Here is a 25667-nt window from a genome sequence, read left to right as displayed (position 1 = left end):
CCCTAACAAATGGCAGTTGTCATAGTAATCTAAAGAGAACCATTTTACCAACTGGTAAAGGTGCTACCTATGACATGTTCCATTGGGGAAAAAATATTATCATCAATCTAATTACTGAGTCGTACCACGAAATGAGTGCCTTTTGATATTTTAAGAAGAAATTGTGCACAAATATTGAATTTGAAAAGCCTGTTATATTAAATGAAGTGCCCTTTAATATAGACCTCATGGAAATTCAATAAATCAGATTTTTTATATGACTAAAAACTTACTAAAGCATAAACATTTTGACATGTCCCTCTGTGCATCCTCTGTGACTTCCAGGAAGATTTTAACCCACTTAACCCCAACATTTCTCCAAGTTTTCACCATCACTGTTAAGCCCTAGTTTGGTTGTTTTGACAAAGTCATTTCTGAAGACTATTTTTTATTTCATGTGATTAGTGATTCATTTTTTTGGGGGGGGTCAACCCTGTTATGTAAACTGAACTCTTTCAAATCATAGTCTAAAAGCAGGTGAACTGGTTCTACCCTTTTTGACCATTTTCTGGTGTTTTGTGGTGGAAAACTGAGCAGATCGAGCATAACACATCAACCCTGTTACCCAAACTATAATATTTTTTTTTTTGTGAAGCTTGAATTCAATTGTCCCTCCCTGTTGCACACACCAAGCTTCCATTCCCCCGCTCACAGTGGGATTTATGGCTGAATTAATATAAAGTCCTCAACCCTGTTACAGTCAACCCTGTTAATAGGCACTTACTATAGTATTTCTTGAGATGGGAAAACGTGTTTTTTATTAAGTTATTAATATTATATTAATTAATATTATATTAATTAATATTATATTAAGTTATTAATAATATATTAATTATATTAATATATATATATATACACTGAACAAAAATATAAACGCAACATGCAAATTGTTGGTTCCATGTTTCATGAGCTGAAATAAAAGATCCCAGAAATGTTCCATACACACAAAAAGCTTATTTCTCTAAAATGTTGTGCACAAATTTGTTTACAACCCTGTTAGTGACCATTTCCCCTTTACCAAGATAATCCATCCACCTGACAGGTGTGGCATATCAAGAATCTGATTAAATAGCATGAACATTACACAGGTGCACCTTGTGCTGGACAATAAAAGGCCCCAGCACAAGCTTTTTTTGTCACACAACACAATGCCACAGATGTCTCAAGTTTTGAGGGAGCGTGCAATTGGCCAGAGAACTGTTGCCAGATAATTTAATGTTAATTTCTCTACCATAAGCCGCCTCCAACGTCGTTTTAGAGAATTTGGCAGTACATCCAACCAGCCTCACAACCGCAGACCACGTTTAACCATGTCAGCGCAGGACCTCCACATCTGGCTTCTTCACCTGCGGGATCGTCTGAGACCAGCCACCCGGACAGCTGATGAAACTGAGGAGTATTTCTGTCTGTAATAAATCCCTTTTGTAGGGAAAGACTCATTCTGATTGGCTGGACCTTGCTCCCCAGTAGCTGGGCCAGTCTCCCAAGTGGGTGGGCCTATCCCCTCCCAGGCCCCCCCATGGCTGCACCCCTGCCCAGTCACATGTGAAATCCATAGATTAGGGCCTAATGAATTTATTTAAATTGACTGATTTCCTTATATGTATTGTAACTCAGTAAAATCGTTGAAATATTTTTGTTCAGTATATATTTGACACAGCTACAGTAAGACTGACTGTCCAATCATGAATGAGCTTCATGCAATGCAAAGGCCTGCCAGGTGGCAAATAGGCACTCTCCATGTTTCTCTTGAATCAAGTCACCTTATGACCAAGTCTGTCTCCATCCCCATTCCTCAATATTATGATAATTGGATTGTTTGAACAGTTATCACAACATAATACTTATGCATATACACATTTGGAGTGGGAAAGACAAACAACAGTTATTAGAGACCTCAAATTCCCCACACTTACCCTATTGGAGGTTTTGTGGCTGTGTTGACTTCTCCAAAGTCCATCTTGTTTTTGCTAATATCCAACTTCAATGGTAAATGTTTGGCTATCCTCAATATTTTCCTTTTGTCCTGTCATCAAGGACACCAAAGCTCTATTGATATCTAAACCCATTGATATCCAAATAACTGATAGAAGGACAAAAACAAAACAAAAAGTGTTATTTTATCATATGTTTGATAATTTATCATTCTTAAACAAAATATGGGTGCTATTTTTCTAATGAAACAATAGTTGAGAATTTTGTTTGGTTATGCAGTCAACAAAATGTCAGTAGGCTAGGCTATTTAAAAATGTTGTTTTACACATTGGTTTCACATGAATTGCAAAATAGGATTTACAGGTCCATACAAAAGTGACTGCTCAAATTTGATAGTCATTTGCAAACTAAAGTCCTGCAACATGGTAACAGTTGGCTACACAACAAAAAATCGCAGCGCAGAAATACAAAGTAACCGCATAACATTCACGGTGTGATAGGTAGAATAATGTACTTACGTCGACTCAAACATTGTTTCAATTCATTTTTATATTCTCATAGCAGGTCATTGCAAAGCGATTTCGTTATAATCCGTGTATATGCCTGTTGTCCCTGTTGAAGTCCGAGCCCGCCTTCGTCAGCACTTTAATGTCAATCATGCTCATTGGGAATTCACTGCCACTTGTTGCCAGCTCCAGAAGGCGAGCGAGCGGTAGGACTGGGACCCACACAAGGCGACAGTTTTCATACCAGGCAAAAAAAATAATGTTTTACTGAGACCCACATTTAACTTAAAACACACTCACGTTTTGATAGCTGTTTTATAAATTAATTTGATAAAACTATGCAATTAAAAACGTGTAATATGGGAATAGTTTAATGTAGCCCTGTGTATAGAAAGAGCCAATTTCATTGGCAGGCTGTAAAAAGATACTATCTGGGAATGACGAGCATATTAATTAAAACGTTATATGTATTGAGTTAAACGAACCCATCGATCATGAAGAACTCACAGCTGCCAATTCCATAAATCATTGCTTCATCCTATTGAAAATCCTACTATTTGAATTTAAACCCTGGATCCCAGCATCCCTTGCTATAATTTATTCACTTAAACCCCACCCCTTTCTTTGCACGCAACAACAGCCATTGCTGATCGTCCAAGAATATCTTGAGAACATTGATATTTCACTGTTCAATAAAAAAACTGAAATGAACACAACCTCAACAATTATTTCTAACTTTATAATAATGTAATTCTAGTGTTATATACTTATCATTGCACAAATGTCATACAGGACTTACTACAAAGATGATGGAATGATTTTAGTCTTCAGATCAGATATGGATCGATCTGTTTGAGGATTGCAGGAAGTCACGTTCAATTTTAACAACATGTAGGGTGTAATTATCATACTGTTATTAATGAATAGTGATGAAGTTACATCTTTGTCACAAACTTTGCCCACAAGAGGTCACTGTGTGACTTCAAATCACAAATGCTGTAGCCTACCCCCTATCCACTGGGATAATACTGTAGTAAAGAGGAGAGAAACAAAATGTGTGTGTGTGTGTGTGTAAAATACTTGATTTACATAAATTACTGTAGTGGGCTAAATCAGGGTCACACAGAGTGTTTCTTGGTAGTCTTAAACAAATCTACTTTGAAACAAAAGCATACACCTCACACACATGGTTATGGGCTTAAAAAAAGAAGAAACCTGTACCATGTCAGATATAGAGTTGAAATGTCTTTAATTTTGAGTTTGCATGGAACCCAAAAAGGTTCTACCTGTAACCAAAAGGGTTCTACCTGGAACCAAAAAGGGTTCTTCAAAGGGTTCTCCTATGGGGACAGCCAAAGAACCGTTTTAGGTTCTAGATAGCACCTTTTTGTTCTAAGAGTGTGCAACCAAACCTCAGAGTCTAAAAATACCCATGTGAAACAAACCCAACTTCATTATAATAAGTTCACAGTACCTCCTTATAAGGGAGGTGGGGGAAACTGCAGCAGCAGTACTATAGGCTACTGTACAACAGGATAAATGCACAAATCTTCAAGAGACTCAGAGAAGAAACACCAAAGAGCTAATTGATCATTAATCATGTCAGGTGAGTACGTTTTGTCAACATCTAGAAACCTATTGAAGATACAAAATCTATACCTATTTCTAAGAGGTAACACAACAATTATTTATGCTTGTGAAATTGTTTGCATTAAAAAATGAACAAAAATTATATAATTATTTGAAGTGATGAATAGAGTTGAAAAAGATAGACGTTGGATTACTGTACTCAATTTGTGACCTAATTTAAATACACTTTTGCTAACATATAATATAGTATAAACTTCTAGTATGAACTTATGTGCACTCTAGTATAGACTACTTACAGGGCTCTCCAACCCTATTCCTGGAGAGCTACCGTCCTTTAGGTTTTCAATCCAACCCCAGTTGTAACTAACCTGATTCAGTTTATCAACCAGCTAATTATTAGAATCAGGTGTGCTAGATTAGGGTTGGAGCGAAAAAAATACCTACGAGACGGTAGCTCTCCAGGAACAGGGTTGGAGAGCCCTGGCTTTCTAGATTTATTTGACTGTGCAGTAAACACATGTAAGCACCTGAAGGTGTCAGAGCAGCCCCATAATCTGTATAATCAGCCTGTATAAGAAACTAAATATGCTTTTCTGCTGAAATCTGGGTAAAAGACTGAAATGAATATGAGTTTTATTCAGTACATTTAGTAATCTAATTTACCAACCTTGCCAGCAGGCATGCCACCTAAGATAGTTAGACAAGCTAGCTACTCTAATTTGATTGATAGCCTTAAATTGCTTCTTGGTAGCTAGTTGTGAGGTTGGGAACCTATCTGGGCTAGCTAAAGCCAACTTCGTAAAATTGTTAGGTGGCTAGTAGTATTACAGAGAAACAAACAAACAAATATACATCCATTTTTTTAAACTTTTAAATGAATGATATATAACCATTGATTTGTAGAGAGTATAACTTATCATTCAGTTAAACTGTTGTACACCAACAGAAATCTAAAATGTAAAATTGTTTCACTCCATTGTTTGTAAATAATGTAATTGTAAACAAACACTGTATAGCTTCAAGACATGTTCAAAACTTTAATGTTGATCTCATGGATGGTCAGTCCTTGCATGATTCCATAGCTACAGTATATACAGTGCATTTGGAAAGTATTCAGACCTCTTGACTTTTTCCACATTTTGTTACGTTACAGCCTCAATCTAAAATGTATTGTTTTTTAAATAATCCTCATCAATCTAAACACAATACCCCATAATGACAAAGGGAAAACAGGTTTAAAGAAATGTTTGCAAATGTATTAAAAATAAAAAAACAGAAATACCTTATTTACATAAGTATTCAGACCCTTTGCTATGAAACTTGAAATTGAGCTCAGGTGCATCCTGTTTCCATTGATCATCCTTGAGATGTTTGTACAACTTGATTGGAGTCCACCTGTGGTAAATTCAATTGATTGGACATGATTTGGAAAGGTACACACCTGTCTATATAAGGTCCCACAGTTGACAGTGCATGTCAGAGCAAAAACCAAGCCATAAGGTCGAAGGAATTGTCCGTAGAGCTCCGAGGCATTATTGTGTCGAGGCACAGATCTGCGGAAGGGTAGCAAAACAAATTCTGCAGCATTGAAGGTTCCCAAGATAAGAGTGGCCTCCATCATTCTTAAATGGAAGAAGTTTGGAACCACCAAAATTCTTCCTAGAGCTGACCGCCCGGCCAAACTGAGCAATTAGGGGAGAAGGGCCTTGGTCAGGGAGGTGACCAAGAACCTGATGGTCAGTCTGACAGAGCTCCAGAGTTCCTCTGTGGAGATGGGAGAACCTTCCATTAGGACAACCATCTCTACAGCACTCCACCAATCTGGCCTTTATGGTAGAGTGGCCAGACAGAAGCCACTCCTCAGTAAAAGGCACATGACAGCCCGCTTGGAGTTTGCCAAAAGGCACCTAAAGACTCTCAGACCATGAGAAACAAGATTATCTGGTCTGATGAAACCAAGATTGAACTCTTTGGCCTGAGTGCCAAGCGTCATTTCTGGAGGAAACCTGGCACCATCCCTACTGTGAAGCATGGTGGTGGCAGCATCATGCTGTGGGGATGTTTTTCAGAGGCAGGGACTGGGAGACTAGTCAGGATTGAGGGAAAGATGAACGGAGCAAAGTACAGAGAGATCCTTGATGAAAACCTGCTCCAGAGAACTCAGGACCTCAGACTGGGGTGAAGGTTCACCTTCCAACAGGACAACGACCCTAAGCACACAGCCGCAACGCAGGAGTGGCTTCGGGACAAGTCTCTGAATGTCCTTGAGTGGCCCAGCCAGAGCCCGGACTTGAACCCGATCGAACATCTCTGGAGAGACCTGAAAATAACTGTGCAGCGACGCTCCCCATCCAGCCTGACAGAGCTTGAGAGTATCCCCAAATACAGGTGTGCCAAGCTTGTAGCGTCATACTCAAGAAGAATCGAGGTTGTAATCACTGCCAAAGGTGCTTCAACAAAGTACTAAGTAAAGGGTCTGAATACTTATGTACATTTATTATTTCCATTTTTTGTTTTTAATACATTTGCAAACATTTCTAAAAACCTATATTTGCTTTGTCGTTATGGGGTATTGTGTGTAAATAATTTAATCAGTTTTATAATAAGGCTGTAATGTAACAAAATGTGGAAAAAGTCAAGGGGTCTGAATACTTTCCGAATGCACTGTATATGAATATGGAGCCAACAAGGTTAAAAATCTGTCGCAGTGCCCTTGAGCAAGGCACTTAACCCCAATTGCTCCAGGGGCATTGGACAATGTTGACCCTGGCCATGACCCACTCCCTGCGGGTGTCTTAGGGGGAGTTGGGATATGCAAGAAACACATTTCCATTACAAACTTGAACAAGTAAACACCCACAAGTGTGTAACAGGACTAATATAAGAACCTCCCCCCAAAATTATAATTGGTGGTTACATTTCTCCAGCCCCATCCCTCAGCTGTTTACCCAAACAGTGGTGGGGTGCACCCTTTTTTATTGTTTGAACTGCAGATTGCCACTTTGACTATTCAGGTTGATTTTGAGTGAAAGCACACCACCTTGACTAATAACAATACTATTTCTGTCTTTCTACAGACGAGGATATTGAGCTAACAGAATATGACTATTCAGACTACTACAATGACACACAAGGGTCATATACATCAGAGGGTCAGCCATGCAACAATGGCAATGTGAAGGCGTTTGGACGGGTGTTTCTGCCTACACTCTACAGCCTGGTTTTCATCGTGGGCGTCATCGGTAACGGCCTGGTGGTCTGTGTCCTGGTGAAGTTCAGGAGGGCCAGCAGCATGACAGACCTCTGTCTCTTCAACCTGGCTCTGTCCGACCTTCTCTTCGTCATCTCCCTGCCTTTCTGGTCCCACTACGCCACCGCAGCCGAGTGGCTCATGGGGGACTTTATGTGCCGACTGGTAACCGGACTGTACATGCTGGGGTTTTATGGCAGCATCTTCTTCATGTTGATCTTGACAGTGGATCGCTATGTGGTCATAGTCCACGCTCACACCATGGCCAAGTACAGATCAGTCAGAGTAGGGGTCGCTCTGTCTCTGTTCATGTGGGCTCTCAGTCTCTGTGCCTCTTTGCCTACAATCATCTTCACAAAAGTAAAAAATGAGTCCGGGTTTACAACATGTAAACCAGAGTATCCAGAGGGTAGCATGTGGCGTCAGGTTTCTTATTTAGAGATGAATGTCTTGGGTCTACTTCTCCCCCTCTTCGTCATGGTGATCTGCTATTCTAGGATCGTTCTGATGTTAGTTAATATCAAAAGCACTAAAAAGCACAAAGCCATCAAACTGATATTCATCATAGTAGTGGTCTTTTTCTGCTTTTGGACCCCATACAATGTTGTAATTCTCCTGCGTTATCTGGAGACACAGAACTATTTTGGGGACTGTACAATTCACAAGAACATAGATCTGGCAATGCAGTGGACAGAGGTGATAGCGTTCACACACTGTTGTTTGAATCCGATCATCTACGCCTTTGTAGGGCAGAAATTCATGAGTAATGTCCTGAAGTTACTAAGAAAATGGATGCCAATGTGCTTCGCCAGGCCTTATGCTAGTGAGTGGTCTGAACGAAGAAGCTCAGTCTATTCCAGGTCTTCTGAAATAACGTCTACAAGATTGCTGTAGTTTGACTTGTATACAGGCACAATTCAAATATAAAAACTCTGAGAAGAGAAAAGGTAGTAAAAGATGTAAGGAAAAACTACAAACAAATGAAAGGGGGATTTCTTGACACTGAAATTGTGCCACTCAGCCACCCTAGCTGTGAATCTATACTGACAGTAGATACAGTAGTTATCAGCTGCTCTTTTGTATCTTTACATGCTCCAATGCCTTTGTTGATAGATCCCTTTAAAGAGTGTTATTTGAGTCCTCATGTGGCATTGTGTGAAGTGTGAAAAAAGTATGTACAGTGCATTCGGAAAGTATTCAGACCCCTTCCCTTTTTACAAATGTTGTTACATTACAGCCTTATTCTAAAATGGATTAAATTACTTTTTTCCTTCATCAATCTACACACAATACTCCATAATGACAAAATGAAAACAGGTTTTTAGACATTTTAAAAACAGAAATACCTTATTTACATAAGTATTCAGACCCTTTGCTATGAGACTCGAAATTGAGCTCAGATGCATCCTGTTTCCATTGATCATCCTTCAGATGTTTCTACAACTTGATTGAAGTCCACCTGTGGTAAATTCAATTGATCGGACATGATTTGGAAAGGCACACACATGACAGCCCACTTGGAGTTTGCCAAAAGGCACCTAAAGGACTCTCAGTCCATGAGAAACCAAAATGGAACTCTTTGGCCTGAATGCCAAGTACCACGTCTGAATGAAACCTGGCACCATCCCTACGGTGAAGCATGGTGGTGGCAGCATCATGCTGTGGAGAAGTTTTTCAGCGGCAGGGACTGGGAGACTAGTCAGGATCGAGGGAAAGATGAACGGAGCAAAGTACAGAGAGATCCTTGATGAAAACCTGCTCCAGATCGCTCAGGACCTCAGACTGGGGCGAAGGTTCACCTTCCAACAGGACTACAACCTTCAGGACAAGTCTCTGAATGTCCTTGAGTGGCCCAGCCAGCCAGAGCCCGGACTTGAACCTGATCGAACATCTCTGGAGAGACTGTGCAGCGACGCTCCCCATCCAACCTGACAGAGTTTCAGAGGATCTGCAGAAAAGAATGGGAGAAACTCCCCAAATACAGGTGTGCCAAGCTTGTACCCAATAATACTTGAGGCTGTAATCACTGCCAAAGGTGCATCAACAAACTACTTAGTAAAGAGTCTGAATACTTATGGAAATGTGATATTTCATTTTTCAATTTTTTATAAATTTGCAATAAAAAACAGTTTTTGCTTTGTCATTATGGGGTATTGTGTGTAGATTGATAAGGGAAAAAAATTATTGAATCAACTTTAGAATAAGGCTGTAACGTAACAAAATGTGGAAAAAGTCAAGGGGTCTGAATACTTTCCGAATGCACTGTAAATATGGTTATATTTGTTAAAAAATGTAAAGATTGATTCACTTTTTTCTTCCATTTTTGAGTTTGTATATTACAGCTTTTTTCATCTAAGAATGTGACAGAAACCTGACTGGGGCATCTGCTTTTTAACAAGCTAACCACAAAGCTACGCTGTGTTTTCTGGGGGCGGACTAAAAAGTGTCACAACACTGCTGTCTGTTTAAAATAAAAACACAAATAAAAAAGCTGAAATTGCTGGTTTGTAAACAGACAACACAATAGGATGTGACATGAAACCAATGCCACGTAACAGTGTTACGTTATGTTCTATATACTGTATACATGACTGTATAGGATTTGTGATTACCTTCATGGTATACTATATTCTGTATGTAATGGGCATTTAGAAAATCTCAATAAAGAGTTTTGTTCAGTGACATTTCCCCCCTGTACCTTTACTTGATGTTGACTTATTCAGCTTGGTCTACATGCACAGAGAGACATCACTTCACACCAAAACAACTAAAATAACACAGGGACATAGCCTTGAAATAGCTTACATGGAATAAGGAAGTGAGACTTTTCGTTAATAGCTTTGTAGAACTAATCTTTCCAGGAAACGTATATTGTCAAACCTCATCTAATATGGAAGCAAACTATTGTAAGATAAGCACAAGAGGCTGGAAAAAGCCCAGAGCAGTGCCCCTAAATCATGTAAAATATTAAGTGCCTTGCTCAAGGGCACAGCGGCAGCAGGCGGCACATGAGGTTCTGATGCCAGCAACTCTTTGGTTGCCGGCACACTCCCACCAGATTTCCCCATCAGCCCTGAGATTCAAACCGGCAACCCTTCGGTTACCGGCCTACCTCTCTAACCTCAACCCCCTTCTACTACTACAGACATAACCCACACAAGGACTACTTCCATGTATGAATGTTACGGAATGCACCTTTTAAAATGTTATGTACTCTATTCATTTTTCATTTGTATCTTTCCATCTGAATAGCAGTTCAAAGCAGCATCTACATGCGTGACAGATATCTGAATGTTTGATGATGTTTCCCTCACCCACACTCATTCCCAGACAGTCAGTATATTGTTGTAGGACATTACAGGAAACCCACATTCACACCTCAGCCTGCTCAACGCAGCAATGCAAAGAAAATAGTTATCTAGAGCACACCTTAGTAGAAAAAAGTTACAGTCATTGGTACAAAGAATAGAGTATAGAAAACCTAAGAGTAGTTTCCCGGCCACACTGTTTCAACCAGCACACACGTTATCACCAGAGGGAAGGTTACGGCGTTCAATCTGTACATCAGAAAAGAAGAGATTGGGGTAAATAACCTGTATTTTCACTTCATCATAGCCTGCATATAGACATACAGCCTACAAATATACATGCAGGCACAGACACTCTGTGAATGGGTGTTAGCCTCACAGGAATTACAAAATGGGGTCTGTCAACAGGGGGTGTCAGTATTTAGCAAGTGATGGTGGGTGATGTGTGAGATCATCTGGGTTGTGGTTTGATTCTGGTTAGGATTAAAGACGATGTATCTTTAATTCCAGTTCTGTGGTTAATTTATTTTTTGCATCTATCAATACATACATTCTGATGGAAAAAACATCGTTTTGAAAAGGTTGTTTAATTTTAAGACATTATTTTTAAAAGAAGACATTGTGTTAGTACATTAATATGGCACTACGGGGCAACAGCTTTTAAAATAAACAATGAGCGTGTCAAGGCTTTTTAGCTGTTGTTCTTTCAACAAAATAAATATCAGTCTTCAGCTTACATAACCTTGACAATGACAGTAATAAATGCCTTGTTGTTAGACATAAGATTTCCGAAAATGTATTATAAGGGGCTGTTTCTTTGTTATCTCCATCAAGTATGTAAATTGGGTTAATTCCCACAGGTTGTTTCGAATTACACATTTCTCTTCATTTCAGTCATCATGATGTTTTAAAGTTCATCATTACACTCTGTGATTCATTTGAAAGCATTGTAATTCATTTGAAAGAATCATTACCCAAGTTAAAACACAGTTACCATGGAAACTGATAGATTACATGTTGATAAAGTAGTAAGTAATACAAGTATGATGCCATAATGGTGTACACAGGAGGATGAGTGACAAATAATAGCGTTAACATATGATTTTATCTCTGGCAGTGTGCGGGTAACCATTCAGAACAATAGGCATAGAATTAGGAATTAGAATACTAGAATGGATATGAATCTTCTCATGATGGGATAAAAGTCTGCCATTTTGGTCAGGGAGTGATAAGATATTGTGTAAAATTAATGGATTTGAAGAATGTTTCTGCACTGTATGTTTGTTAGCTAGCTAGCCAGACAGTTTTCGAGAAATGATTCCATTAATTTTTCAAATTCCATTCAAACAATGCAGTCAATACACATCCATACACTGTCTGAAATCAGTTGATGATAGGACTTAGACAAGTTGTAAATGCAACGAGTACTGATATTGTATCATATAATAGCGTTCTAAGAAACAAAAACTGTTTCAAGTTTCAAGTTTTACTGTCACGTGCACAAGTACAGTGAAATGCCTTTCTTGCAAGCTCTACCAAGTAGTACTATAAAATGAAGTAAGGTAGAAAAAAAACACATGAGAAATAGAAATAAGAAGAACATGAGAAAGTAAGTAAACTATGTACAGGGTCAGAGCCAATACCATATACAGAATACAATGTGCAAGGATACTGGAGTGGTAGGGGTATATATGTATAGGGGTAAGGTGGCTAGCCATCAGGATATATGATAAACAGAGTAGCAGCAGTGTACAGTCGTGGTCAAAAGTTTTGAGAATGACACAAGTATTGGTCTTCACAAAGTTTGCTGCTTCAGTGTTTTTAGATATTTTTGTCAGATGTTACTATGGTATACTGAAGTATAATTACAAGCATTCCATAAGTGTCAAAGGCTTTTATTGACAATTACATTAAGTTTGCGCAAAGAGTCAATATTTGCAGTGTTGACCCTTCTTTTTCAAGACCTCTGCAATCCGCCCTGGCATGCTGTCAATTAACTTCTGGGCCACATCCTGACTGATGGCAGTCCATTCTTGCGTAATCAATGCTTGGAGTTTGTCAGAATTTGTGGGTTTTTGTTTGTCCACCCGCCTCTTGAGGATTGACCACAAGTTCTCAATGGGATTAAGGTCTGGGGAGTTTCCTGGCCATGGACCCAAAATGTTGATGTTTTGGTCCCCGAGCCACTTAGTTATCACTTTTGCCTTATGGCAAGGTGCTCCATCATGCTGGAAAAGGCATTGTTCGTTACCAAACTGTTCTTGGATGGTTGGGAGAAGTTGCTCTCAGAGGATGTGTTGGTATCATTCTTTATTCATGGCTGTGTTCTTAGGCAAAATTGTGAGTGAGCCCACTCCTTTGGCTGAGAAGCAACCCCACACATGAATGGTCTCAGGATGCTTTACTGTTGGCATGACACAGGACTGATGGCAGTGCTCACCTTGACTTCTCCGGACAAGCTTTCTTCTGGATGCCCCAAACAATCTGACTTTACCCCAGTCCTCAGCAGTCCAATCCCTGTACCTTTTGCAGAATATCAGTCTGTCCCTGATGTTTTTCCTGGAGAGAAGTGGCTTCCTCACTGCCCTTCTTGACACCAGGCCATCCTCCAAAAGTCTTCGCCTCAATGTGTGTGCAGATGCACTCACACCTGCCTGCTGCCATTCCCGAGCAAGCTCTGCACTGGTGGTGCCCCGATCCTGCAGCTGAATCAACTTTAGGAGACGGTCCTGGCACTTGCTGGACTTTCTTGGGCGCCCTGAAGCCTTCTTCACAACAATTGAACCTCTCTCCTCTAAGTTATTTATGATCCGATAAATGGTTGATTTAGGTGCAATCTTACTAGCAGCAATATCCTTGCCTGTGAAGCCCTTTTTGTGCAAAGCAATGATGACAGCACGTGTTTCCTTGCAGGTAACCATGGTAACCATCCTTTTAAAGTTTCCAGTCTGTTATTCTAACTCAATCAGCATGACAGAGTGATCTCCAGTCTTGTCCTCGTTAAAACTCTCACCTGTGTTAACGAGAGAATCACTGACATGATGTCAGCTGGTTCTTTTGTGGCAGGGCTGAAATGCAGTGGAAATGTTTTTTTGGGATTAAGTTCATTTTCATGGCAAAGAGGGACTTTGCAATTCATTGCAATTCATCTGATCACTCTTCATAACATTCTGGAGTATATGCAAATTGCCATCATAAAAACTGAGGCAGCAGACTTTGTGAAAATTAGCATTTGTGTCATTCTCAAAACGTTTGACCACGACTGTATATGATTATTTTATGTGAGTGTGTGTGCGTGTGTGTAGAATCAGTATGAATGTGTGTGCGTGTTACATGTGCGTGTGAGCAAATGGTGTGTGTGTGTGTGTGTGAGTGAGTGTGTAGAGTCAGTGCAAAAATGTAAATAAAATAAAAGGGTCAATGCAAATAGTCTGTGTGTCTGTTACCTATTTAGCAGTCTTATGGCTTGGGGGATAGAAGCTGTTCCGGAGCCTGTTGGTGTCAGCTCCGGCACCGCTTGCCGTGCAAAAGCAGAGAGAAGAGTCTATGGCTTGGGTGGCTGGAGACTAACAATTTTCTAAGCCTTCCTTTCACACTGCCTGATATTGAACTCCTGGATGGCATGGAGCTCGGCCCCAGTGATGTACTGGGCTGTCCGCATCACCCTCTGCAGCAACATTCATGGTCTGTGCCTTCAGAAAGTATTCAGACCCCTTGACATTTTGTTAGGTTACAGCCTTATTCTAAAATGGTTTATTTTTATTTTTTATTCCTCATCAATCTACACACAATACCCCATAATGACAAAGCAAAAACAGGTTTTTAGAAATGTTTGCTAATTTATTAAACAAAAAAATAAAATATACATTTACATAAGTATTCAGACCCTTTACTCAGTACTTTGTTGAAGCACCTTTGGCAGTGATTACAGCCTCGAGTCTTCTTGGGTATGACGCTACAAGCTTGGCACACCTGTATTTGGGCAGTTTCTCCCATTCTTCTCTGCAGATCCTCTCAAGCTCTGTCAGGTTGGATGGGGAGTGTTGCTGCACAGCTATTTTCAGGTCTCTCCAGAGATGTTAGATCAGGTTCAAGTCCGGGCTCTGGCTGGGCCACTCAAGGACATTCAGAGACTTGTCCCGAAGCCACTCCTGCGTTGTCTTGGCTGTGTGCTTAGGGTCGTTGTCCTGTTGTAAGGGGAACCTTCGCCCCAGTCTGAGGTCCTGAGCGCTCTGGAGCAGGTTTTCATTAAGGATCTTTCTGTACTTTGCTCTGTTCATCTTTGCCTCGATCCTGACTAGTCTCCCCATCCCTGCCGCTGAAAAACATCCCCACAGTAGGGATGGTGCCAGGTTTCCTCCAGACATGATGCTTGGCATTCAGGCCAAAGAGTTAAATCTTGGTTTCATCAGACCAGAAAATCTTGTTTCTCATGTACTGAGAGTCCTTTAGGTGCCTTTTGGCAAACTCCAAGCGGGCTGTCATGTGCCTTTCACTGAGGAGTGGCTTCCGTCTGGCCACTCTACCATAAAGGCCTGATTGGTGGTGCTGCAGAGATGGTTGTCCTTCTGGAAGGTTCTCCCATCTCCATAGAGGAACTCTAGAGTTCTGTCAGAGTGACAATCGGGTTCTTGGTCACCTCCCTGACCAAGGCCTTTCTCCCCCGATTGCTCAGTTTGGCCGGGCGCCCAGCACTAGGAAGAGTCTTAGTGGTTCCAAACTTCTTCCATTTAAGAATGATGGAGGCCACTGTGTTCTTGGGGACCTTCAATGCTGCAGACATTTTTTGGTACCCAGAAATGTTTTGGTACCCTTCCCCAGATCTGTGCCTCGACACAATCCTGTCTCGGAGCTTATGTAAATAAGGTATTTCTTTTTTTATTTGTAATACGTTTGCAAAAATGTCTAAAAACCTATTTTCACTTTGTCATTATGGGGTATTGTGTGTACATTGCTGAGGATTTTTATTTAATTAATCCATTTTAGAATAAGGCTGTAATGCAACAAAATGTGGAAAAAGTCAAGGGGTCTGAATACTTTCCGAATGCACTGTATACTGAATAAAAATATAAACGCAACATGAAACAACTTCAACAATTTTACTGAGTTAGAGTTCATATAAGGAAATCAGTCAATTGAAATACATTTGTTAGGCCCTAATCTATGGATTTCACATGACTGGGCAGGGGCACAGACATGGGTGGGCCTGGGAGGGCATAGGCCAACACACTTTGGAGCCAGGACCACCCACTGGGGAGCCAGGCCCAGCCAATCAGAATGAGCTTTATTACAGACAGGAACACTCCTCAATTTCATCAGCTGTCTGGGTGGCTGGTCTCAGTGTATTCTAGAGGCTATTTCTACAGAAACATGGCATAAAACCCGTATAAACTGTATATATATTTACAGTTGAAGTCGGAAGTTTACATACACCTTAGGCAAATACATATACAACTCAGTTTTTCACAATTCTTGACATTTAATCCGACGAAAAATTCCCTGTTTTAGGTCAGTTAGGATCACCACTTTATTTTAAGAATGTGAAATGTCAGAATAAAAGTAGAGAGAATGATTTATTTCAGCTTTCATTTCTTTCATCACATTCCCAGTGGGTCAGAAGTTTACATACACTCAATTAGTATTTGGTAGCATTGCCTTTAAATTGTTTAACTTGGGTCAAACATTTTGGGTAGCCTTCCACAAGCTTCCCACAATAAATTGGGTGAATTTTGGCCCATTCCTCCTGACAGAGCTGGTGTAACTGAGTCAGATTTGAAGGCCTCCTTGCTCGCACACGCTTTTTCAGTTCTGCCCACAAATGCTCTATAGGATTGAGGTCAGGGCTTTGTGATGGCCACTCTAATACCTTGACTTTGTTGTCCTTAAGCCATTTTGCCACAACTTTGGAAGTATGCTTGGGGTCATTGTCCATTTGGAAGACCCATTTGTGACCAAGCTTTAACTTCCTTACTGATGACTTGAGATGTTGCTTCAATATATCCACATCATTTTCCTTCCTCATGATGCCATCTATTTTGTGAAGTGCACCAGTCCCTCTAGCAGCAAAGCACCCACACAGCATGATGCTGCCACCCCCGTACTTCACGTTTGGGATGGTGTTCTTCGGCTTGCAAGCCTTCCCCTTTTTCCTCCAAACATAACGATGGTCATTATGGCCAAACAGTTCTATTTTTGTTTCATCAGACCAGAGGACATTTCTCCAAAAAGTACGATCTTTGTCCCCATGTGCAGTTGCAAACCGTAGTCTGGCTTTTTTATGGCGGTTTTGGAGCAGTGGCTTCTTCCTTGCTGAACGACCTTTTAGGTTATGTCGATATAGGACTCGTTTTACGGTGGATATAGATACTTTTGTACATGTTTCCTCCAGCATCTTCACAAGGTCCTTTGCTGTTGTTCTGGATTGATTTGCACTTTTCGCACCAAAGTACGTTAATCTCTAGGAGACAGAACGCTTCTCCTCCTGAGTGGTATGACGGCTGCGTGGTCCCATGGTGTTTATACTTGCGTAGTATTGTTTGTACAGATGAATGTGGTACCTTCAGGCGTTTGGAAACTGCTCCCAAGGACGAACCAGACTTGTGGAGGCCTACAATTGTTTTTCTGAGGTCTTGGCTGACTTCTTTGGATTTTCCCATGATGTCAAGCAAATAGGCACTGAGTTTGAAGGAAGGCCTTGAAATACATCCACAGGTACACCTCCAATTGACTCAAATGATGTCAATTAGCCTATCAGAAGCTTCTAAAGACATGACATATTTTTCTGAAATTTTCCAAGCTGTTTAAAGGCACAGTCAACTTAGTTAATGTAAACTTCTGACCCACTGGAATTGTGATACAGTGAATTATAAGTGAAATAATCTGTCTGTAAACAATTGTTGGAAAAATTACTTGTGTCATGCACAAAGTAGATGTCCTAACCGACTTGCCAAAACTATAGTTTGTTAACAAGAAATTTGTGGAGTGGTTGAAAAACGAGTTTTAATGACTCCAACCTAAGTGTATGTAAACTTCCGACTTCAACTGTATATGTTCATATTTTAAGTTGACAATAATTCTATTACACAATTTCCAATATCACATGCCTATAACATGCCTTTCTGATATCACATTTCCGCATATGTAAAATCAGGATTATGCCTCTACTGCCATTCATTCCAATTAGACTGGTTTGGGGTTTCTCCTTGACCAATATGGCTGCCATTTTAACCCCATTCTGGAACTTTGAGGGTTTATGACATAGCCCCTCTAGTCATTTAATAGGATCTCTATGACAATAGGTTTCACACAATACAGCATTGATTGTTAACTAACAATTCACACCATCCTTTTTTCCTCAGCAAGATGAACACAACCGAGGCCACCAGCAAAGACTATTACTATGACTATTATGGCGACATGAAGAGCCCCTGTAGCACTGGCACCAGTCTAACCCGAGGGACCAACTACCAGCCCATTCTCTTCTACCTGGTGTTCACCCTGGGTCTGACAGGCAACAGTATGGTGCTCTGGGTCCTCCTCAAGTACATGAAACTGAAGACCATGACAGACATCTGTCTGCTGAACCTAGCCCTATCTGACCTGCTCCTCGCCCTCTCTCTGCCTCTCTGGGCCTACAACGCCCAGGGTCATGAGTTTGAAGGGGACAGTCCGTGTAAGATCATGGCTGGTGTCTACCAGGTGGGCTTCTACAGCAGCATCCTGTTTGTGACCCTGATGAGTGTGGATCGCTACCTGGCCATTGTTCACGCCGTGGCCGCCATGAGGGCCAGGACGCTGCGTTATGGAGCGCTGGCGTGCGTCATCGTCTGGGTAGCGTCCATTGCCGCTGCTCTCCCTGAGGTCATCTTCGCAGCGATGGTGAAGGAGAATGACGAGGAGAGTGGTTCAAGTTGCCAGCGGATTTACCCAGAAGACACAGAGAAGACATGGAAGTTGTTCCGGAACTTTGGTGAAAACGGAGTGGGACTCATCCTATGTCTGCCCATAATGGTATTTTGTTACATCAGTATTCTCACTGTACTACAGAGGTTAAGGAACTCCAAAAAAGACAGGGCCATGAAACTGATATTCGCCATCGTGGTTGTGTTTATAGTCTCCTGGGTCCCTTACAATGTTGTGGTTTTCCTCCGGACCCTTCAGATGTTTGACATTGGGAATAGCTGTGAGGTTTCAACACAGGTTGATACAGCTATGGAGGTGACAGAGACCATAGCGCTGGCTCACTGCTGTGTCAACCCAGTCATCTACGCTTTTGTAGGAGAGAAATTCAGAAAGTGTTTGGGCACTGTGCTCTCTAGATATCCATTGTGTAAAAAGCTCAGCAAACATGCAATGGGGAGCAGCAGAGCTTCAGAAAACGAGACTTCTAACACACCTGTGTGATTCTACTGCTGAAAGACGATACTTCCACTGCTGAAAACCTGTTTGATGCATTTTCACTGACAAAAACACTTCAGTTGGAAAGCAGCAGGTCGAGCAGAAGACCAATTTCTGTGTCGTTTGGAATAATGAAGTATTCGTCTTCGTCTTCTGAACACAAACCTGCATATAAATTAAGTGTAACTGTATAATATTTAACTGTAAATGTATTTTGATGAGCTCTGACTATTTGCTCGAGCGTGATGGGCTGTTTATGTTTTGATTACCCATGTACTTATTTCATGTACTAAATCTTGCTTGTTTGTAGGTGACCAAATACTTATTTTCCACCATAATTTGCAAATAAATTCATAAAAAATCCTACAATGTGGATTTTCTGGATTTTCTTTTCTCAATTTGTCTGTCATAGTTGACGTGTACCTATGATGAAAATTACAGGCCTCTCTCATCTTTTTAAGTGGGAGAACTTGCAAAATTGGTGGCTGACTAAATACTTTTTCCCCCCACTGTATCTCAACTTTTATTCTTATTGTATGCACACATTTTTGTTATAACATTAAAGTACAACCAGGGGCAGTGTTGTGGCCAGAGGACTGCTGCTGGATAGCCAGTGGTTATCTGGCTACTCATTGGCTACATTTGCAGGCCAAATATTATTTTGGTTGAATTTTGACCCTCCTTTGGATGAGGACCTGTTTTGGTATTAACTTGAACCTGGACATCCAGTCCGGAATTTGACCTTTCTGGGGGGTTTTCTCAATAAATAAGCCTGAGAATTATGTTGTGCTCAAACATATTTGCTCTGCATTGTGTTTTCATTTTATGATGCTGCTGTACACCCCTATACTCCAGCCTGCTCCACAATACATTTTATTCAGATGCTAAATTCAAAGATGAGACAGACAACAATCCTGCTTAATCTGTCAATAGGTTCAAATCTTCTTTACAGTAGTTTTACTTAGAACTTGTTTCACCCAGAAAACTCACACATCAATCTAGTCAACATAGAATGTATTTCAATTGTTCTAAGACAGGAATTATATATATATGTAAAGCATACTGTGTCCATAATAAGTATATAGGCTGTATGTTGGGAGCTTTTGGGAAAGAGCACAGTTAGAAAGATATGGCATATAGAAGCAAACCGGATGGACATCATGAAAACGATCGGAGAGGTTGAGAGTAGAAGTAGTTCAGGAGCAAAAAATAAATAAATAATAATAATAATAATAATGATATATATGTATGTATGTATATGTATATACAGTGGGGAAAAAAAGTATTTAGTCAGCCACCAATTGTGCAAGTTCTCCCACTTAAAAAGATGAGAGAGGCCTGTAATTTTCATCATAGGTACACGTCAACTATGACAGACAAATTGAGAAAAGAAAATCCAGAAAATCACATTGTAGGATTTTTAATGAATTTATTTGCAAATTATGGTGGAAAATAAGTATTTGGTCACCTACAAACAAGCAAGATGTCTGGCTCTCACAGACCTGTAACTTCTTCTTTAAGAGGCTCCTCTGTCCTCCACTCGTTACCTGTATTAATGGCACCTGTTTGAACTTGTTATCAGTATAAAAGACACCTGTCCACAACCTCAAACAGTCACACTCCAAACTCCACTATGGCCAAGACCAAAGAGCTGTCAAAGGACACCAGAAACAAAATTGTAGACCTGCACCAGGCTGGGAAGACTGAATCTGCAATAGGTAAGCAGCTTGGTTTGAAGAAATCAACTGTGGGAGCAATTATTAGGAAATGGAAGACATACAATACCACTGATAATCTCCCTCGATCTGGGGCTCCACGCAAGATCTCACCCCGTGGGGTCAAAATGATCACAAGAACGGTGAGCAAAAATCCCAGAACCACACGGGGGACCTAGTGAATGACCTGCAGAGAGCTGGGACCAAAGTAACAAAGCCTATCATCAGTAACACACTACGCCGCCAGGGACTCAAATCCTGCAGTGCTAGGCGTGTCCCCCTGCTTAAGCCAGTACATGTCCAGGCCCGTCTGAAGTTTGCTAGAGTGCATCCAGAAGAGGATTGGGGAGAATGTCATATGGTCAGATGAAACCAAAATATAACTTTTTGGTAAAAACTCAACTCGTCGTGTTTGGAGGACAAAGAATGCTGAGTTGCATCCAAAGAACACCATACCTACTGTGAAGCATGGGAGTGAAAACATCATACTTTGGGGCTGTTTTTCTGCAAAGGGACCAGGACGACTGATCCGTGTAAAGGAAAGAATGAATGGGGCCATGTATCGTGAGATTTTGAGTGAAAACCTCCTTCCATCAGCAAGGGCATTGAAGATGAAACGTGGCTTGGTCTTTCAGCATGACAATGATCCCAAACACACCGCCCGGGCAACGAAGGAGTGGCTTCGTAAGAAGCATTTCAAGGTCCTGGAGTCTCCAGATCTCAACCCCATAGAAAATCTTTGGAGGGAGTTGAAAGTCCGTGTTGCCCAGCGACAGCCCCAAAACATCACTGCTCTAGAGGAGATCTGCATGGAGGAATGGGCCAAAATACCAGCAACAGTGTGTGAAAACCTTGTGAAGACTTACAGAAAACGTTTGACCTGTGTCATTGCCAACAAAGGGTATATAACAAAGTATTGAGAAACTTTTGTTATTGACCAAATACTTATTTTCCACCATAATTAGCAAATAAATTCATTACAAATCCTACAATGTGATTTTCTGGATTTTTTTTCCTCATTTTGTCTGTCATAGTTGACGTGTACCTATGATGAAAATTACAGGCCTCTCTCATCTTTTTAAGTGGGAGAACTTGCACAATTGGTGGCTGACTAAATACTTTTTTTCCCCACTGTATATATGTATATATATAATAGAATTATTGTAAAATTAACTGTGTCCATAAGGTGTAGATAGTAAGTATAGACCGGAAGTAGAGACCTGGGCATTGTTGTTCACTAATTTACTCCAAGTAGGGAAAGGATGGTGGGGTTGAAAAGTAATAAAGGGGAGTATATATATAAAAAAAAAAAAAAAAAAAAAAAAAAAATAATAATAAAAAAAAGACAGGAATTATATCAGCAGTCACCATATTTTCAAAATGGAAGCTAGCAATGATGCTAGAACCAACACAAAATTATTTCAAAGTGTTCAGCTAACCGCTTCTCAGTAAAGTTAGTTGCCTAAGCAACACTATGAGTATGCATCATCCACAGGATATCCTGCTTTGTGGTGAACATGTCTGCAGTGCAGATCAAGCCGTTGGGAATAGTGACACTGTTCAAATAAGATAATACATTATTGATCTCTAAAAAGGGTCCACAGTGTTCAATAAACTAAACCTGCAACATGGATTCCTCCAGGTTCCTGTAGTGAACATTGCATTCATGATGCACAGGGGATGTGCAGGTACAAATGCATGCCATTTGGACTTAAATCTGCACCCATTTATGCAGTATGGTTTGGCCACATATACCCCTGCCCCACCCCCCACCCCTGCCAAAGACCTCTGATGGAGAAAAAAACCTGCAGACATAGGATCCCTGCAGCTCCCAGAACTACTGTCATTAGTGTATAACCTCCAAAGAGAGAACTCAACCCAGTTTGACAGTGAGTATATGGTGCTTACTATTTGTGAGGGTTGGTTTCAGGATGCTTTGCAAAAGTTACTTTGTGCATAGTGTTGTACAGTATGTTGAATTTCCCACATAGTGTCTCTGCAGGCTTCAGCTTTATGCCATTCAAGTAATTTTTTCACGTTATTTTTGTAACTTCATTTTATTAGCAACTTTCATTAAATTATTTGCAGTCCTGTAATTAGCAATGAATTAAAAAAAAACATTTCTGTGGTCATTTTTTACATTTTATTTCAGGGATGAATATCACTGGATATCCTGTTCACACCATGGCAAGGTGGAACTTTATATTTTATATTTTACAAATAGCTCTATTTGAAAATTAATAGTATCATCAATTAATACATTTATCATAATAACTTATAATAATTACATAATTGCTGTAAATAATGTAATGTCATATGTTATACTGTATAAAATGGGCCATTGATACGTTCGCCTGTAATAGAGAAGCTCAAATCATTGGTAATGAATTCTAGGGGGAACACCACAACCATTACCTTCAGCGCTGTGAGTGTTAAGAATGGGAATTCATCCTGTTGTACATTTGATAATTAATCCAGTTACTCATTTGAGAACTCATCCAGTTATGCATATGGGTAAGTTAAGGTCTAGATAGAATGTCTTGACTTTAAGAAACACACATTTTGAGGAAAGAGTGCAATTGGTGTTACAGAATTTCTGCCCAATCTTCCAATCATGTTTTAAAAAATGAAATGTTGCTCATAGAAATAAAGTACTATTTGCATTTACTCCATTGTACTGTATATATTGTTGTTGGTGGACCACATTCTGATAATAAGCACATCTTTCAGACAGTGGCTTTAAGAATGTGCATTCTTATCATTGCTGCTTGGTTAATTCTCCTCTTCTGATCTTTTACAGCACACATTTTGCAGACGCATCTGAAGTAACCACATATGACTATGGTGACTTCAATAACTATGACGATGGCCCTTGCAAGTACAAGGCACACGGAGCCAGCTTCCTGCCAGTGCTCTTCTTCATCCTGGGGTTTCTGGGGAACGCTCTGGTCCTGTGGGTCATCCTGCTGGGGGTGAGACTACGCAGCATGACCGACGTGTGTCTCCTGAACCTGGCCTTGGCTGACCTGCTCCTGGTCTGCTCCTTGCCTTTCCTGGCCCACCACGCTAGAGACCAGTGGGTGTTTGGTGACGTCATGTGCAAAGTGGTCCTCAGTGCCTACCACATTGGCTTCTACAGTGGCATCTTCTTCATCACCCTGATGAGTGTGGACAGGTACCTGGCCATAGTCCATGCAGTGTACGCCATGAGAGCCAGAACACGGAAGTACGGGGCCATCGCTGCCGTCGTGACCTGGCTGGCTGGATTCCTGGCCTCGTTTCCTGAGGCACTGTTTCTTAAAGTGGAGAAACACAACGAGAAAGAAAACTGTCACCTCGTCTATGATGGACACGCTTGGGGAATTTTTTGCCTTTTCAAAATGAACACACTTGGTCTGCTAATCCCCCTCGTCATCATGGGGTTCTGCTACACACAGATAGTGAGAAAGCTTCTCAGTGCTCCATCATCCAAAAAGCAGGCCATCAGACTCGTTCTCATTGTGGTTGTGGTGTTTTTCTGCTGCTGGACTCCATACAACATGGCATCATTTGTCAAGGCCTTGGAGCTAAGTAATGACAACCCAAGCTGTGAGAGTAGCAAAGCCATCAGACTCACTCTACAGATCATCACCTGGGCGATGCCATCAGATCAGCGTGAAGCAGAAGAACACTAAATACCCTCGCATGGTAATCTTTAAGCTGTGGAACTATCAGATCAAAGTCAAAATTCTGAGGGCACGGGGGGAAAGGAGATCAAGGTCCAGGGCCAGTCCATTCGATTCATCCAGGACCTGTCTGCTAGGCTGAGGAAAAACTGCCAGCAATTCATTCCGATCAGACAGTCAATGGAGTAAAAAGGAATTAACTCTCAACTCCGATTCCCAGCAGTACTGTGGATATGGAAGGGAACACAGAGACTGGAGTTCACAAGCGCTGATGAAGCCCTGAACATTGCAGGAAATCTTTCCAGTTGAAAGAGAGCCCAGTGCACTGAGGAGAGGCAGAAGCGGATAAAACAGATAAGCACACTAGAATACATACAGTGATGCCCAAGACCAGCTTATCGTAAATTGAGACAATATTCCTTCCCCTCCCACCAATACAATCTAGACTCTATTGTCCCCAAGTAACTGTTCTTCTCTAGGAAGTAATGATAGAATTAGCTAATGCCAATGACATACATGGACACTGAAAAGACAATATAAAAGAGGAAATATAGCATGTAAGTCAATAATTGTCAATAATAGTTACAGTTGAAGTCGGAAGTTTACATACACCTTAGCCAAATACATTTAAACTCCGTTTTTCACAATTCCTGAAATTTAATCCTAGTAAAAATTCACTGTTTTAGGTCAGTTAGGATCACCACTTTATTTTAAGAATGTGAAATGTCAGAATAATAGTAGAGAGAATGATTTATTTCAGCTTTTATTTCTTTCATCACATTCCCAGTGGGTCAGAAGTTTACATACACTCAATTCGTATTTGGTAGCATTGCCTTTAAATTGTTAAACTTGGGTCAAACGTTTCGGGTAGCCTTCCACAAGCTTCCCACAATCAGTTGGGTGAATTTTGGCCCATTCCTCCTGACAGAGCTGGTTTAACAGAGTCAGGTTTGAAGGCCTCCTTGCTCGCACATACTTTTTCAGTTCTGACCACACATTTTCTATAGGATTAAGGTCAGGGCTTTGTGATGGCCTCTCCAATACCTTGACTTTGTTGACCTTAAGCCATTTTGCCACAACTTTGGAAGTATGCTTGGGGTCGTTGTCCATTTGGGACCCATTTGCGACCAAGCTTTAACTTCCTTACTGATGTCTTGAGAAGTTGCTTCAATATATCCACATAATTTTCCTTCCTCATGATGCCATCTATTTTGTGAAGTGCACCAGTCCCTCCTGCAGCAAAGCACCCCCACAGCATGATG

At 40.7% G+C, this 25667-nt stretch overlaps 3 protein-coding genes and 1 pseudogene across 5 annotated transcripts in view; 3 read left to right on the top strand and 1 right to left on the bottom strand.

Moving 5' to 3' along the window:
• Positions 1–3003, bottom strand: part of LOC121586244 (protein cordon-bleu) — a 76620-nt gene extending 73617 nt beyond the window's left edge. For 2 of the 3 annotated variants that reach the window (XM_041902787.1, XM_041902786.1), the window contains exons 1-2: positions 2493–3002; positions 1956–2122 (exon numbers count right to left, since the gene is read on the bottom strand). In XM_041902787.1, the coding sequence (XP_041758721.1) occupies positions 1956–1999 (44 nt within the window). In that variant the 5' untranslated portion in view covers positions 2000–2122; positions 2493–3002. Of the gene's footprint in view, positions 1–1955; positions 2123–2492 lie in introns of all 3 variants that reach the window. The other variant, XM_041902785.1, reaches the window with a different exon arrangement.
• A 1044-nt stretch (positions 3004–4047) lies between these two features.
• On the top strand, positions 4048–8551 carry LOC121586243 (C-C chemokine receptor type 5-like). Its single transcript, XM_041902783.1, has 2 exons — positions 4048–4086; positions 7148–8551. The coding sequence occupies exons 1-2, from the start codon at positions 4080–4082 to the stop codon at positions 8212–8214; spliced, it is 1074 nt and encodes a 357-aa protein (XP_041758717.1). The 5' UTR covers positions 4048–4079; the 3' UTR covers positions 8215–8551.
• Positions 8552–17990: 9439 nt separating this feature from the next.
• Positions 17991–19175, top strand: LOC121586242 (C-C chemokine receptor type 4-like). Its single transcript, XM_041902782.2, has one exon. It carries the CDS (start codon positions 17991–17993, stop codon positions 19029–19031), a length of 1041 nt encoding a protein of 346 aa, XP_041758716.2. The 3' UTR covers positions 19032–19175.
• Positions 19176–22859: 3684 nt separating this feature from the next.
• LOC121586241 lies at positions 22860–24734 on the top strand (annotated as a pseudogene).
• The last annotated feature ends 933 nt before the right edge of the window (positions 24735–25667 follow it).

This window comes from Coregonus clupeaformis, chromosome 17 (assembly GCF_020615455.1).
Source record: "Coregonus clupeaformis isolate EN_2021a chromosome 17, ASM2061545v1, whole genome shotgun sequence".
Taxonomy (NCBI): Eukaryota; Metazoa; Chordata; class Actinopteri; order Salmoniformes; family Salmonidae; genus Coregonus; species Coregonus clupeaformis.
Note: the sequence above shows the minus strand (reverse complement) of the source record. Positions and strands in the feature narration are given on the sequence as shown.

Excerpts from the sequence above, each read along its gene's own strand:
- LOC121586242 (XM_041902782.2), top strand. The coding sequence starts at position 17,991 with ATGAACACAACCGAGGCCACCAGCAAAGACTATTACTATGACTATTAT.